Source organism: Halichoeres trimaculatus, unplaced genomic scaffold (assembly GCF_033239565.1).
Source record: "Halichoeres trimaculatus isolate MK-OKI-2021-1 unplaced genomic scaffold, fHalTri1.1 fHalTri1_scaffold_1, whole genome shotgun sequence".
In the NCBI taxonomy this organism is placed as follows: domain Eukaryota; kingdom Metazoa; phylum Chordata; class Actinopteri; order Labriformes; family Labridae; genus Halichoeres; species Halichoeres trimaculatus.
In genome coordinates this window covers 33,932,190-33,948,992 of record NW_027437179.1, presented here as the reverse complement: position 1 = coordinate 33,948,992, position 16,803 = coordinate 33,932,190, and the positions used below count along the sequence as shown (strand labels likewise).

The following is a 16,803-nucleotide window of genomic DNA, read 5'->3' as shown; positions in this document are numbered from 1 at the left end:
ATATTAAGATGTTCCAGATGGGATGTTCAGTTTTATGTGGCATGTGACCTATCAGATTACAATCCAGTTTTCTCATCTTCCAAAAGTCATGGATCATCGACATCCTAGAATGTCAGTCCCCTATATGAGTGGTGCTGGGTTCATGCAAATATTTTATGTGAAAGCGAGAGGTCATAGATCAGACATGTCGAGATTAGAAGTTTGATTGTGTTCATTCTGTCAGAAAGACTGTAGTAGAAATTAGGTGTAAGATGTTATAAATCTGGTTAAAGCTAAATACAGGAGTTCTTTTAAAAAATAACACTATCTGAGAGTTCATGCCAGGAGGCAGCAGTAAGTTTTCAGGAATAGCTGATGAGTTGGTCACATGGTCATTCAGCCACTCAGTCTACCTTTTCACCTTAAGGTGTAGGGAACTGCTCTTTCCATTACATCAGATTATGCATAACTAAAATTTCAAGCAAACCTCCACCCTGTCATGCATTACCTTGACAGTAAACGTGCAAACATATCAAACTGTTTATAGCCTGTTGTGGCAGTCAGCAGGGCTCTTCATCATCGAGCTGGTCTTATGACTGGGGAAATGTTTATAGAGTGAAGCATTTCAGAGATCAGACATTAGCCACATATACATGGACCCAAATTTTCTGCTTGCATTCAGTTTATTTGCTCTAACGGAAATAATTTAACCTTTGTATACACCTCATTCCGAAAGAAAAGTGCCAATCCGAATGGAAATTTAATCGGTTTCACAGGTGTGGAATATTCCTTTCCCCAAACCGATTGAGGTATCATGTATCCACTCAAACGGAAAGTTGTCTGGGTACATTCTTTCAGCGCATGCTCAGATATGACGTAAGACGCAACTAGAGACGTTCCTCAACTTTAAAAATGGCGGCGAGCTGTCAGCACTGGACTGCTGCGGAAAGTTTGTTTTTGATCCAAACTTTGAAAATAATAACATAACATGATATCAAGACTGGACGGACGTCAAACTCGCAATATGGAGTATTGCAACACCATGATAAACAAACTGTCGTCCTTCAGCTTTGATAAATCTCGTGATGTTTACGTTTTTCTGCCTCACTGACTATTCTGTTTGATTACAGCGGCGCATGTAGACCAGAGATTGGAATATCCCTTTCCATGTATACTATTGTTTTCGGAAAAGTCATTCGGAAAGATTCTATTCGGAAAGACGAAAAACTCCTCATGTAACCATGGCTAATGTTGGTGATAGAAATAAGTTCATAAACATAGCACATAGCACAAAAAGTAAGGCAGTTTGTGTTTTGTAGATTATTATTATCATTATTATTATTATTATTATTATTAGTAGTAGTAGTAGTAGTAGAAGTAGTAGTAGTAATAGTAGAAGTAGTAGTAGTATTTATTCATTTATTTATTTTTTTATTCTATTTTATTTTATATTATTTTTTATCTATTTTTTGGGGTGTTACAATGCTTCCTGGTATTTAATCCTATACTAGCTGAAGCTTGTTCATTTCATTTTGAAATGGTGCCACATCTGCAAGGAACATAAAGAGCTGAGCATGTGGGTTGCACCCATGAAAAAAATTGCCAAATCTTCTCTGCCAATGCCGAACAACTTAGACTGCTTCACTTTCTGTGCTACGTGTATTCAAATTGTTGGAACTTCAATAAGTAGACACCTTTTCGAAGGGAAAGATCTGATAGTGATTACAACAAAAGAAAGGATGGAACAACAATCATCCATGTCACAGACTTTTTTGAGTCAAATCAGACACAAGTGCTGAATAACCCATCACCATAATGAAACCAGTGCTTGTGTTGACTGATACCTAAGTCAATGAATCTAAATTGGGTTCTGGACATAAATAGTCTGATCTTTACATTCCCTTTAATATACAGTGACTTTACTGCAGATACTTATATCCCCAGCACACTGAATTTATTACTGCAGTGTCCATCAGTCTATTTGAAATGTCAACTGTCACTATCAGCACATCAACTGTGGGTAATGAAAGAGATGACGGCATATGAGCAGAGTTTCCTGTTTTGAATGAAACCAGTGGATCATATCTAAATGTTAAATTGATGTGTGTGTAATCTTCTAAATAGAAAAATAAATATACTGATGTTGTTGTGAAACTGGACACTCCAAACACTCCTAATTCTGGGAGTTTGTTTGGTGATGAATCATACTCAGCGTCCAGACAGCAGCTGCATTGGCATGCAGCCACAGATTACTGTGTTTTCTGCACTAACTCAGTGTTTTTCGATTCTGCAGTTGGAGCAGGGTTAGGGTACCACACAAAGCTTATGCAAAATAAAAGCAGCTTTTGACAAGCATGTTTGCCCTCACAATTACTTAATTATGCTGAGTTAATCAAATTAGTCAAATATTTAACCCCACAAAAGATCGACAAAATTACAATTAACACTTCTCTCTTCATTACCTCAGTAGGTTTGCAAAATATTTGATGTAGCTCATCAACTGCCAAGAAAAAATCAGTGAAACTGTGAACATTTAAGTAATCAAATGCCATTCAAATACCTTTGTGCCTGAAGGAGCCATCATTCAAGGCTGTCAGGAAAGACTGACAGGAAAGAGTCTCAGAGGATTACTTTTCAATGACAGTAAATGTATGTCGAAAAGCAGCTTCAAATTCTTTCCCTGTCATGGTATTTGAGTCAATCATCTGAGCATTAAACACTACACTTAAATCTTGTCCATCATTTATTGCAGTTGGGGGAAATTTTCTAAAGCAGGCCTGGACTGAAAGGACTCAGGATGTTTCGGAAATCAGTCGTCACAGATGGAACGGCAACTGGCCAAGGTAAGTTCTTTAAATGTCCAATTTGTTAATCCATTAATGATGAAAGCTTGTCTGCCCAATTCCATGACATCTTATGGCTATTCCCCTGAATACAAACTCTCAATGTTGACCTTCAATAAAGAGGTGACATTTAGTCAAGTAATCCATTGAGATGTAAATTTCAGTGGGTACAAATGACTTATTTCAAAAGGATAAATTTTCCTCTTTCCATCTGAAACAGTAAACACTAGGGGTGGGTATTGGTAAGAACCTCTTAATAAGATAGGCATCACAATACATAGGTCACAATACAATAGTATCACAATGTATCACAATTCCAAAATATTGTGATTTTTTGTGATATTCTTCACAGTTGATGAAGAAAAAATAGAGATGATGTTCAAAGAAATCAAAATATTACTCAAAATTAAAAGTGCAACAAAAACCCACATTATCAAATGTACTTTGAAATTATATTTATCATGCATTCTATTGGCAACATACAGTGTAGTAGCTCTTTGGTGCCATTTACCGCAGTGGACGCACAGAAGTCATATTCTACTTCAAACTCAGCTAAAATATGAATATTTACTTTTACAAAAATATCTATTTAAAGAGCTAAATTATCGGTATTGTATCGGAGGTCAAAGTATCACGATATTTTGCCGTATCAATATTTTCAACACACCTTTTATTAACACACGTCTCTTTCAGTGAAACATTTTATTTTTTATCAGGGTCAACTTAAGTGACAGCTGGTTTAAAATTTAGATACATGCCATATTTGTAAGGAATATGTATTTGTATGTTTTGAGAAGTATTTCTGTGTACTGCTAATCTGACAAGAAAAATACAAAAGTATTGAAATGTCTTATTAGCACTTATGATCTCTTATTAGAGATCATGTCTACGGAAAATTTTGCATCATGGGAAAGCAACTACATTAAAAAAAGGAAGAAGAAGAAGAATAACCCCAGTTGTATGGATCAAATCCAAATCTACCCCTAATACCATGCTGACTCGTGTTGAATATGCTCTTTAACATGTGCCTTGTCAGGTCCTGATGATGACAATATCATTGGTATCAAAGAAGGTAGGCTCAGGGGACAAGAGAGAAGCCATCCGCAGCTGGCTTTCTTTCCCTGCTTGCTCAGGCATGAAGATTTGATATGCAATGAATTCATTAATATGCTGCACACACACCTGTAGTCTGTGTGTGTGTGTGGATATGTAGGTGCACCACCACATATCTGTTCTCAGGTTGGATTCTAGGCATGGAGTCCCAAAGAAAACGGTTCAGAAGATAAGGTTAATGAGATGTAAATGGATTTAAGATATGACATGACAGAAAGCTTTCTACAGCAGAGCCGTGTGATCACAGCTCTGACTCAAAGAAACCAATACATGGAGTAACATCAAACATTCTAATACATCATGTGTTAGAATGGGTTTTAGCATGGCTTACCTGAGTGATATATTAGCTTTAGAACAACAGCAGCTTCTGAGAGATGAGTCATGACTTCTTTGACTAAATAATGTTCATTTCTGTTGACATTTCATTTTCTATTGCTGACAGTGGGGATCAAGAAGAAATCTAAGGTCCCCGGGGTGATGATAACACAGTTTATTGAGACGCTGCCAGAGGGAATGAGTCATCCAGACTTCACCCGCAAGCCGATTGCTTTGACCATCCAAGAGGGTAGGACTGATAGTGTGGAGATATTTTAAATATTTGTATAACAAAGTATTCCAAGGTAGAATTTACATAATTCTACATAATGGATTAGATCCATGACTTTTGTGCACCGAGCCACTAGGATGAGAGTCTTATCATCCAACAGCCTGACTTCTGTGTTCATCAGATAAAAATGAAATACACACTGACTTTAATTCAGAGAGGAGAAGTGTTAAAACAAATAAAACTATGTCATTATGTACTGTGGATACTGACATATATGATTTAATTAAGAAAACATCTAGAGGTTATCATTACAACAAGTCAAATTCAATAATGAACAGACATGTTTCAACTGTTTGATTAAGTTTCTCTAATCTGTTGTCACCAAGAACACTTGTGACCTTGTCTTTCTGATCCCACAGGCAAATTTGCTTTTTTCAAAGCCAAAGTCATTGGAGAACCAAAACCAGCAGTAAAATGGAGCAGGAATAACGGGGATGTATCGGATACAGCCAGATACCAGACAAAATATGATCCAAATTCCGATGAGCATACATTTGAGGCAAGTGATGTGGGCTATCAAATCCCAGTGATTTATGCAACAAGATGCTGATGTAAGGCAGAGGCAAAAATAGCACAAAGATAAAGGATAGATAGCAAGGAGGGATTGAGACGGCTGTTTAGGATAAAAAGTATGCAGTTATACATCAGGGTGACATCTACAAATCAAGCAGTGAGGGACAGTCTGTACATAAGTCTCAATGTTTCAAGATGTCTCAGAGATACACAACTTTTTCTGTGGCTAAAATCTGGTAGCTGTGTTTACGAGGCAGGATGGAAATGTATGACATGTGAGGTCATCTTTTACTACTTGTATTACTATTCAGTCAGCTGGCTATTGCTCACAATCCACACTGACTGACTGACTGAGAGGCTTTTCACACTTTGACATCAAAAATGCCACTTAGAAAGTAAGTGAAAACAGAAGTGGAAATAGATTTCTGAAGGTAAATAATAGGTTACAGTCGTGTGACTTTTTCTAGTGGTTATGTTATGTTATGTTATGTTATGTTATGTTATGTTATGTTATGTTATGTTATATTATGTTATGTTATGTTATGTTATATTATGTTATGTTATGTTGTGTTATGTTATGTTGTGTTATATTATATTATGTTGTGTTATGTTATGTTATGTTATGTTATGTTATGTTATGTTATGTTATGTTATGTTATGTTATGTTATGTTATGTTATGTTATGTTATGTTAGGTTAGGTTAGGTTAGGTTAGGTTAGGTTAGGTTAGGTTAGGTTAGGTTAGGTTATGTTAGGTTAGGTTAGTTTATGTTATGTTATGTTATGTTATGTTATGTTATGTTATGTTATGTTATGTTATGTTATGTTATGTTATGTTATGTTATGTTATGTTATGTTAGGTAAGGGTTAGGTGAGGTTATGTTACGTTATGTTAGGTTAGGCTAGGCTAGGTTAGGTTGGGTCAGGTTAGGTTAGGTTAGGTTAGGTGTTGCAGAAGCTATTGCCCTTCATCGTGACAGACTCACTTTTTTGTCTTTTTTTTTGCTCAGTCAGTAAATATCGTGATACAGACAGACAGACGCATCAATAGATGGATGGATGGATGGATAGATAGATAGATAGATAGATAGATAGATAGATAGATAGATAGATAGATAGATAGATAGATAGATAGATAGATAGATAGATAGATAGATAGATAGATAGTTGAAACTTGTAAAGAGTACCTGAAAATGATGCTCCATGAACCTTTTTGAGATGACAAAGCTGCTCTTCTTATCTTCTCCTTTAAAACAACAATAACAAACAGTTAAAACAGAGACAAAACTACCAAAAAAATGTACTTGTTCCCCCATAAATGTACTGATTGACTGTCTTAAATTTAGGACTCTAATCACAAAACTCAAATCACTTCTACCCTCTGGGGCCTTGAGAACTCCATCGTACATAGTGTAGCAGATGGCACCTATTGACCTTCTAGGTCAGTCTTAAAAATGTTACCATGAGTGTTGTGTGACATGAATTGCGAAGAGTAGTATGGTAGTTAATGAGAATTTGCTAAAACTTGACAACTTGTGAAGGAGACCAATCTGAAAAATCAAAAGTAAAAGTTGCTTCAATGAAGTTAAAAGTGTGATGGAGTCCACTATTAAAACATGTCACAACTAACCACAACTAAGGATGTTCTAAACAGTATCTTAGCTGATACAATATTAAGTTTGGGGAAAATTATACTTGTCAAAATTAATGGCAAACATTGATCCATACAAAAATAGAAAGTTTTCTTATCTCACTGGAATATTTGAACGATAAATGTCTCTTTTTCTAGATGCCAAATGTTATGCCTGATCAAGCTGACACCTATAAATGCTTTGCCACAAATGAGTTTGGACAGGCCACGGTCACAGTTGTTTTGAACGTTATTGAAGGTAAGGACGACTTTTTTACTTTGGCTCATTTACAGCATTGTTAATCAGTGTTATTTATCCCATGCACTCATTCAGTAATCAAGCCTTATCAATCTACTTGTTGCACAAACTCAGGTGCTGGATAAATGTTGTTGTGACAAAATGATTTTGTAAGTAATTAACCCACTTTTTTCTTCAATCAGTTGGTTATAAAAAGAACAAAGCCCCCCAACCAGCAGCTGAAACTATAAACAAGACTGTACTTAAAAGGAAAAGGTAGGTTGGTATAAAAAGTGATCTTAAATTTCAGATAAATTCCTATTGTATTAAAACTAAGAGTGAGCCTTTTTAAATTTCCAGTAAAATCCGTCCAAAATCGGAGCAGACTGAGAGGAAAGAAGGAGAGATCGATCCTAAATTTTGGGAGCTCTTACTCAGCGCTGACAAGAAAGACTACGAGAAAATCTGTTCAGAGTTTGGAGTGACTGATTTCCGCTGGATGCTTAAGAAACTGAATGAAATGAAGAAGGAAAGAGAGGAAGAACAGGCTGAGGTTTGTTACTTGAAATGTTTATGTTAATTCAATCATGTGCTTTAATATAAACTGTAAAATACTCATAAGTTCCACTGATCCTGTTCTGTTTCATACCAGTTTGTCAAAAACCTGTCCAATCTGAGGCCTATTCAAGTTAATGCAGATGGCACAGCATCCTTTGAGTTGGACATGGACCTTCTTGACCAGAGCAGCTCAATTTTCCTCTACAAGGTTGGTGAGAAAACAAAAACACAAGTATTCTATCATCCTTACCAAAGGAATATACCAAAAAATCTGTTCACCTGCTTCCTAGTTCAAAGTAAATGAATCCTGTAACACAACAACTTTCTTGATAATATGTTTACAACATAACATTTTGTATCCACAGGATGGTGAAATGATTCCGTATACAAAGGAGTTGGGTGATAAAATGAAGCACAGCCTCAAAACAATCGGGAAAAAGTATGTTTTCAGTATGAGGGATCTTTTGCCAGATGATGCTGGGCTCTACCAGTTGGATGTGGAGGATGTAAATATGTTCTCCACTGAATTTAAAAGTAAGGCTCCATTCTTAAATACTTAAACCCTGTCTCTTTAAAAAAAAAGGGCATGTCTGCTGTAGTCTTCTATCCTAATTCATTAAATCACTCTTTTAACTTCAGTTCCTGCGGTGGATTTCTTGGTGAAAATTCAGGAAGTGAAGGCAACTGAGAGAGAAGATGCTGTTTTTGAATGTGTCCTGTCGAATCCATTTTCCAAGATTTTGTGGTTTGGCAAGAATTTACCACTGGAGCAAGGAGATAAATATGATATCCAGGTGTCAGAAGACAAGCTCATTCACCGGCTTGTGGTCAAAGACTGCATGGTGGTGGATAAAGGAATTTATTCTTGCTGTGCAGGAATAAAATCTTGCAATGCATGGCTGATTGTTGAACGTAAGTAGTTTTTTTCAGCGAAATCCTGTTAAATGATATCTACAAACGAATAATGTCATGATGTGGTATTTTTGAGTGTGCGTGCATTGCGAACCTATGTCCTCTTGTCTAGCGGACAAAGACGCGCAGAAGGGCAAAAAGACTGCAAGAAAAACAACAAGGGCAGGAGGATCTGGCATAGATCTACAGAAGATTGCTGAAGAGCAACAAAATAAGTTGAAGAAAGAAAGAGAAGAAATAAAAGAACAGATTCAAATCGCAAAGGAAGCTGCAGCAGCTGCACCTCCACCTGCTCCTGCTCCAACCAAGACTCCAGAAGCACCGAAAAAGCCTGAACCAGGTAAGATTAATGCTCCACAGGTTTATCAAGCTTCTGTCCAACAAAATTAACAATTCAACCTCTTACATTTTGGGCTCTAACAAAATATTTAAAACATTATTTCAAAGCTTTAATGCTGATTTGGTTTTTCTCCATCCCTGAAACATATTTTTTTACAAAAACTATAGTTATAGTTTTTTTTTTATAAATCTCTCTCTCTCTCTCTATATATATATATATATATATATATATATATATATATATATATATATATATATATATATATATATATATATATATATTTATTTATTTATTTATTATTTTTAAATGCAAAAAGTACAAAAAAAACAAACTTGTTTTCATGGTTTGCAGTTGTGGCTGGGCCAACACCAGTGGACCCACCAGCAGTAAGCACAGGTAAGAACTTTAATTTCTGCTGCATGAACTCTGAGAAGAATTTCAAATGAAACATACCAGAAGTAATATTTTTGAGTATTTCATGATTTTTTTCCACCTTTGAAAGTGCAGCCATCCAGTAGCTGACTTTACAAAAGCTATTTGGAGTCTTCTGGTTTCTTAAAAATATATATTTTATGGGTATTTGTTAATACTAATATAAATACAACTATAAATGTTTTCATGCATTCAGAAAAAGTACCACCACCAGCACCAATAAAACCTGCTGCAGACCCAGGAATTGGTAAGAGAAATAACAGCAGATCATTCAGAACTAAGTCATTTGCTTAATGAAGAGTTAATGACTTAATGATGTTGCTGCTGTTAGGCAAACCCATCGAGGAACCGCTCAACCAACCACTTCCAGCTACAGAAGGTGGTGTTACATACCTAAAGTGAAACTTTAACATTTACTTAAAGACTAATTTTCATTTAAGGTTTTGATTAACAAACAATCTCGTTTATCTCTAATTATCGAAGAAAATAACTTGAACTCCTTGTTTCAAACCATGCACAGTACTGCATCTTAGATCTGCGGTGCGGGACTTTTTCCTCTTCCTCCAGGCAGCAATAGTAGTTATACAAAACATCCTGTTGATGTGCATGTCCCCTCTCATCTTTCAGGAACTCTTTGTAGCACAAAACCTGCACCAAGAGTTTTTTTTTTTTTTTTTTTGGCCATCATTGCCTCACAGACAATTTATTTCTGTGTTCAGCAGTTCTTTCTTGAAACACCAAATTTCAAACTTTCTTGGATTCTTTTTTCACCATGGGTGGAATAATTCAAAGACCTGGTTACATGCAAAAGACCCGCACTCCAGATTTAAGTCAAACGCCAATTCTTCAGAGACAACAATAACAAGAGGGATCCTTAATGACTACCATTTATAAAGAATAGAGTAGTATACCACTAGATTACTAGAATTACTTACATTACTACTCTTCTCAAGCCTCTCGTGTTCAAATGTGTTAACATCTTCTGGGATAGTCTATTGAGTTTGGTCGGTTTTGTTAACAAAGTTTAAAAGCCTAATGTTTACATCTGTTTCCTTACTTGGTTGTAATATCACTAACTTTTGCATCTTGAGTTTACTATAAACTTTCATACTAAATAAAACTAAAAAAAAACATCTTCAAGCCGTTGTTTTTTTGCTACTAATTATGCTTCCGAACTCCTTTACTACCTTCTTTTGGCAAGTATATTAATTGAGTAGAATTTTGGAGACAAAGTGTAAGTATTTGATTCATTCTTGAATATAATTACCAAGCATACATACTGAATTATCCGACACGCTACACAAACTGGGAAAACAGTCAGTAACAATGTTTACTGTTGTCCAGACCCTGGGATTACCTGTGGGCTGTCTGATACCTATTGCCTTCGTGGGAAGCCAGCTGAATTATCTGTTAAGATGAATATGGACTGTGAAGGCACTTGGTTCAAAGATGGAGAGCAGGTAAATGACACAATACTATATGAACAGATCAGCCATAACAGGACCACTGGCTTGTAAAGTTAGAGCCAGTTTAATGAGAAAATCAGTGTCAATGTTTTTAAGTTGACCTGTTCGATGCAGGAAAAAATGGGCAAGGGTAAGGATGTAAAAGACTTTTGCAAGATAGGTCAGAGCATTTTAAGAACTGCAGCGTTTTTGGTCCAAGAAAAACTGTTGGGTATGAGGCTTCAGAAGCTGTAGACCAGTTGTAATGACCTAGTCTGCAGTGAAAGGCTTCCACAATGACATATGAGCATTAGAAATGAGTAATCAACCATTGACAAACCCAACAGTGTTGACATGGTCTCCTAATTCCCCAGATCCCAGACCCGTTGAGTATCTGTGGGATGTACTAGATCAGTAGTTCTCAACTGGTGGAGTGGGACCCAAAAGTGGGTCACTGACCTGTTTTTAATGGGTTACATTCACCTTGGTGCAAAATAAAAAACCTGCAAAGAAAAATCCTCTGCTTTTATTTTGAAAGGGATTGTAAATGCTGCAGTGTCGTCTATTCACTCTCGTCAACAGTCGGTGGCAATAGTGTCCTGTAATGCTAATTGACACCACCCATTTCACAGTATAGAAGAAGACTGGTAAAGTTTGTTTTCATGTGCCAATTGGGCATGACAAAATGCAAGTACAATTCAGACTGCAAGAGATATAAATTTTCTTACACTTCAGACAAAAACCTCAATGTTCCATGGACTATTTAGAGATGTCACCCTAGTGCTAAACTACATTAAACGAAGTGCAAAGAACGCCAGATGTTCTAAAACTGTGTTGAGACCTTGGTGAGCATGTACAGGTGATGTTCCATACCTAGGTATGCTGTCTTTGGCTTTTATGATCTACATGTTTGAATTACAGCCTTTATACAGTTGAGCTGTACTAGATAATCAAGCAATTACTTGTCCTGTTTTTTTCATTGTTTTGCAAACGTGGTACACAAATACCAATAGAATAAAGGTCTGCCTTTTATTTTGGATTTGCTAGCTAAGCTCAGGCGCTGGGGTTACCATATCCAAAGATGGAATGGATCACAAACTAATGATTCATAGCTGCCAAGACGACGACTCTGGAGTTTATCGTTTTGTATCTGGGGATCTAAGTTCCCAAGGAAAGGTCACTGTTGGAGGTAAAGTTTTTAACTTTTCAAGAAAAAAGTATTGAATTAATTAATAGTTGCTGATGATTACCATTCTCCATTCACAGATGTCCCAGAATTTGACCCTGATGACCTTCACAAGTTCTCCAAACCTGTGGTCATAAGAGTGGGCCAGAATGCTGCTTTCAAGATGCCTTTCCCCCCTCAGGAGTCTTTGGTAGTCAGTTGGTTCAAGGATGGTACTGAGATAAAAGATGGAGGAGGAGTAAAGATTTTAAAGGAGCCGAATCACAGTCGACTCCTGCTCAGAGACTGTCTGCGGACAGACGCTGGGGAAATAAAGATCCAACTCAGTAACCCCTTTGGGTCTGTGGAGGCAACATCTCGGCTTATTGTGCTCGGTATGGCAACAGAAAAATATGATGAGTGAAGAAAGGAAAAGTAGGGATTTAAAAAAAAGATGTCCGAAGGAATTGTTTATATGAATGTATGTTTTATTGCCTCTGAGTTACCCTGACAACAACTTTCTCAATAACAGATCGGCCGGGTCCACCAGAGGGTCCAGTAGAGATTGTGGAATCCACCTCCTCTATGATTGAGATTCAGTGGAAACCTCCCAAAGACGACGGAGGCTCACCTGTCACAAACTACATCATAGAACGACAACAGGCAGGACAGTGTCTGTGGTCAAAACTTGGGGATGTCTCCGCTGACAAGACTTCGTTCAGAGATAGGAATGTAACACATGGAAAGAAGTACAACTACCGCATCTCTGCTGAGAACCCTGAGGGCCTCGGTGACCCCCTGGAGACAGCTGACAGCATTATGGCTGGCATAATGAGTAAGCATTAGAAAAGAAGTCTAATTAAGCATTCCTCACTAAATCCATGTGAATCTCCCACTGGTGGTAATGATGAAAAACGCCTCTGGATGAGTTTCCTGCTTTAAATCGTTGATCATTAAAACTATTTTGTAACCCATCTTTTGATTCCTGGAACAGCTGCTTTATCTCCAAGAGGAAAACTCAAAATGAAATGTAGATGACCTTAACTTATTCTGCGTCTTTTATTACAAGTTATTTATTAATTATGAGCTGGCTTGATTAAATCGTCTACTTGTCATTCCTAAGTTCTCGCCGGACCACCTGGTGCTCCAAAAGTGGTTAGTGCCTCAAAGACGTGCATCAATTTGACCTGGACCCCTCCGGAGGATGACAGAGGAGTGCCAATTATTGGATACCAAGTGGAGAAACGGAAGAAGGACACGAATCACTGGATTGCTTTGAATGCAGTCAATGAACCCATTAAAGGTTTTACCTGCACATACTATCAGCAATATATAAAAAGGAAAGGTTCCCAATTTAATGGTCTTTTTTTGACATAATCTTCTTTAGATGTGAAGTACGCAGTTAAAGATGTCACTGAAGGAGCAGAGTACGAGTTCAGAGTTTCAGCTATAAATGAGTCTGGAGCAGGAGATCTTAGCCCTCCGTCTGAAATGGTTTGTGCCAAGAATCCCAACAGTGAGTAATTAATCCTCTTCCTAGAGTATAGTAAAAACTCAAACTGCCTGTCTGGATTTTTCCCTTGACTGTATGAAATGTTTGTGTATTTTTTAACAGTGAGACCTTGTTTCAAAGACCCGGAGGACTTCATTGTTGTTAGAGCAGGAAATTCTGCACGTGTTAAAATTCTCTATGAGGTAAGGGTATGGTGTGTGCTGTAGACAGGGGTTTACTCTGTGGCAGGATTCCTAACTCCTCCTTTACTCCTCAAACTCCCAACATATTATATTCATAATTTCAAGTCATTTAGAAAGTCAGTACAGTTTAGGGTTGCACCCATGTTACTTAAAAAGTAAGATTGGATATTTTTGTCGAAAAAAGCCAATTGAAAAAGCAGATCAATTTAAAATATTTCTAGGCTTTTCTGTGTTGACAAAAAAAACATTTAAGTGTTTCATGTCATGTTTTGTTAGTTCAGCAGTTTAGAGATATTTCACACTTGTTTCACCCAAAACTTTAACAGCAACTTGCAATATGTGTAAGTCTGATTCCTCACTTGTCCAGGTTTTTTTAGGTTAAGAGTTCAACTATAATTTCTTTTAGAGATCTACTGACACACATTATACATTTATAATTAGACAGGAATCGATCAATCTGTGCCAATTTCCTTAATTTTGGGTGATGGGTGATGGGTGATGGGTGATCAGTGATCGGCCCACCCTTACATATGAAACTGATCTTATATACCTGGGAATATATATACCAGGAAGGTCTGACAGCCAGCCATTGTTGCTTTTTGCTCTGAGACCTGAAACCCAGGACACTATATTGGTTGTTTAAGGCAAAACACATAGATTTTATTGTTTCACAGGTATTGTTTAATGATTTTTATTAAAATAAGATTGGAACATTGAAGGTATATGCTGTCAGTTATGAAAAATAAAATTAAAAAATCGGTGTCGGTAGGGATGGGTACCGAGATAGGTACTTTTATGGGTACCGACCAAATTCTGTCAAAAGTACCGGGTACCAATTCACATAAAATCAAAAGGTACCAAGTTCAGGTACCTATATGCATCCTTGTGACGGTGAGGGAGTGGAAGAGTAGGCAGTTTTCCATGCTGGACATGAACACAGCATTGCAAGGTTATATACAAAAAATATATATTTTAAATTGAAAAAAATATATATATTTTATTTTTAAACAAATTGATATTTTTTACCACATAAACACAAAAAGTACCGAAAATTGGTACCGTTGAGTCACAGTACCAGTTGCCAGGTACCTGGCATCAGTACCATATCGTTTCAAACGTGAAAGGTACCCATCCCTAGGTATCTGCCAAAATCGGTATTGGCAGGTCAGGTTTTTTAAAGATCAATGATCAACCAGAAAACTGTGATCTGTGCTCCCTTATTCATAATTCCGTAAAATAACATTACAGTCTAAACGTTTTGGGGGTTTTTTAAATCCCATTTTGGTTTACAAGGCTAGAAAAGCCTCAAGTTGACAAGTCATAATTCTCAGTTTCATCTTCATGTGAAAGAATGCTGAATGTTATATTAATCAGATCAGTCAGTATTCATTTAGACCAATACCAAAGCCCAGGTAAAGATATTGGTATCTAGTCTTTAAAAGTTGTATCAGTACATCTCTAATACAGTGTACTCCTTCACAGTTCATCTCATTTAACCTAAAATGTCACACAGGCTGAACCTCCTCCTGAGATCACTTGGCTGATGGATGATGAGCCAATATCCCCGTGGATTAATATCATCAACTCAGAGGGAATGTCTCAGCTGGTTATTCCGTCTTCAAAGCGCTCAGATTCAGCCATTTACACTATTAAGGCCAGGAACTCTGTTGGCGAGGCCTCATTTGACATTGAGGTTAGAGTTACAGGTAAGGACAAATACAAAATCACTGCCATGAAGTATATGATGAGTTTTTTGAGCTACTGACTGTGCATTTGCTCCTCGGGTATTAAAATAAGAAAAGTTTAACAGGAAGTTAGTAAAACTGTAATTGCTTTTATTTTTGTCTCCTCTGATCAGCGGATAACATTTTTTAAATCGACAGTGGGAAACAGTTTGAAAATATTTTGCCAGCTAAATGTGAATGACCTACCAAAGTAATGGAAACCCTATGTCAAACTCTATATTGCACTACCTGTAAATGGAATGCGAAGCACAATTCTTAAGGAGTGCACATGCAGGAACAGTAAGAAATAAACTTAAAAGGAAGTGACTTGCCTCTTGATTAAGGTAAGATTAAAAGAGGGTTCATTACAACTCCATGGAAGGGCTTCATAAAAAATATGTGAAGCAACTAATGATATTCATATCTAATCAACGCTCTAAATCTTGTCTTATTTTTTAATGCTAGATGAGCCAAAGACTCCAGGACCAGTGGAGCTGGAGCAAACGGTTCAAGGAAAAGTGGTGGTATCCTGGGCTCCCTCCCCAGACCAGGAGCTTGATGACCGCCTCTGCTACATGGTGGCTCAATATGACTCTGACACCCGAGTGTGGAAGACTGTCGCAGACCGTCTTTTTACTAACACGTACACTGCCAACAACATCGTTTCAGGCGTGGAGTACCATTTCCAAGTGTATGCCAAGAATGATATGGGTCTTTCTGACCCATCTCTGTCACCAACATGGGGCGTCAACAGCAACAGAGGTGAGTGGTAGATTATTTCATGTTGTTCCAAAGCTTCTTGACAATAAATCTTATATTTTTGTGAAGCATGTTTATTTCCCCTTTTAAATGGCCTCACATCTGTAAGGAACATGCATTTGTGGGAATGGCAGCAGAGCTGAGTATGTGGGTTGTGCCCCTGAAAAATTTGCCAAGTCTTCTCTGCCAGTGCCAAACAGCATAATCTGCAGTTGCTATTGACTCTCGCTTTAAGCTTCAGGAGAAAATATTTTGTATCTTTGTTGATAAATGACAGTTTCATTAAACTCCTTTGTTTCTGTTCAAAGTTCAAAGCACCTCAAATGGAATAACTTCAGCAGGGCTCTCCTTTGAAAGGCCTCCATCTATTCTGGTCCCTCTAAAAGTCCACACACCACCTGAAGGATACCAACTATACATGACGTGTGCTGTCAGAGGATACCCCACGCCCACTGTATCCTGGCATCTGAATGACATCTGCATCAACTTTGACAGAAACTACTACATCACCAACTCATTTGGTGTGTGCTCTTTGTACATTCTGCGAGTCCGACCCGAGGACAGCGGCGAATACAGAGTCATTGCTGTCAACTCTCTTGGCAAAGCAGAGTGTTCTACAAAACTTTTTGTCAAAAGTACGGTTTGTACGTAGTTCAAGTGTTTTCAGAATTTAACTTTGCTTTGTATTCTCATAATGCTAATTTGTCTTTAAATTTTCTCTCCACAGGTTAAAATGATAATTCTTCATCATTGTGAGTGCATTTCATTGAATGGAAAGAGTGACTATTGTGCAAAGTGATGGTAAAACCTTTTAAGTTCTAAATACAGATTTATTAGTTATGTTTCATTCT

The 16,803-nt window shown here is 37.2% G+C and overlaps 1 protein-coding gene across 1 annotated transcript; it reads left to right on the top strand.

The window, feature by feature from the left end:
* Positions 1-2,776: 2,776 nt before the first annotated feature.
* Positions 2,777-16,684, top strand: LOC141789469 (immunoglobulin-like and fibronectin type III domain-containing protein 1). Its single transcript, XM_074668882.1, has 21 exons — positions 2,777-2,822; positions 4,378-4,500; positions 4,902-5,041; positions 6,844-6,943; positions 7,126-7,198; positions 7,283-7,475; positions 7,575-7,688; positions 7,846-8,014; positions 8,120-8,392; positions 8,505-8,777; positions 10,467-10,624; positions 11,657-11,798; positions 11,876-12,169; positions 12,307-12,609; positions 12,898-13,077; positions 13,162-13,290; positions 13,390-13,469; positions 14,983-15,175; positions 15,659-15,955; positions 16,261-16,587; positions 16,680-16,684. Exons 1-21 carry the CDS (start codon positions 2,777-2,779, stop codon positions 16,682-16,684), a joined length of 3,612 nt encoding a protein of 1,203 aa, XP_074524983.1.
* The last annotated feature ends 119 nt before the right edge of the window (positions 16,685-16,803 follow it).

Coding starts and splice junctions, on each gene's coding strand:
- LOC141789469 (XM_074668882.1), top strand. CDS start 2,777: ATGTTTCGGAAATCAGTCGTCACAGATGGAACGGCAACTGGCCAAG. Junction 7,689..7,845: donor GCTCAATTTTCCTCTACAAG/GTTGGTGAGAAA, acceptor TTGTATCCACAG/GATGGTGAAATGATTCCGTA. Junction 11,799..11,875: donor AGGAAAGGTCACTGTTGGAG/GTAAAGTTTTTA, acceptor CTCCATTCACAG/ATGTCCCAGAATTTGACCCT.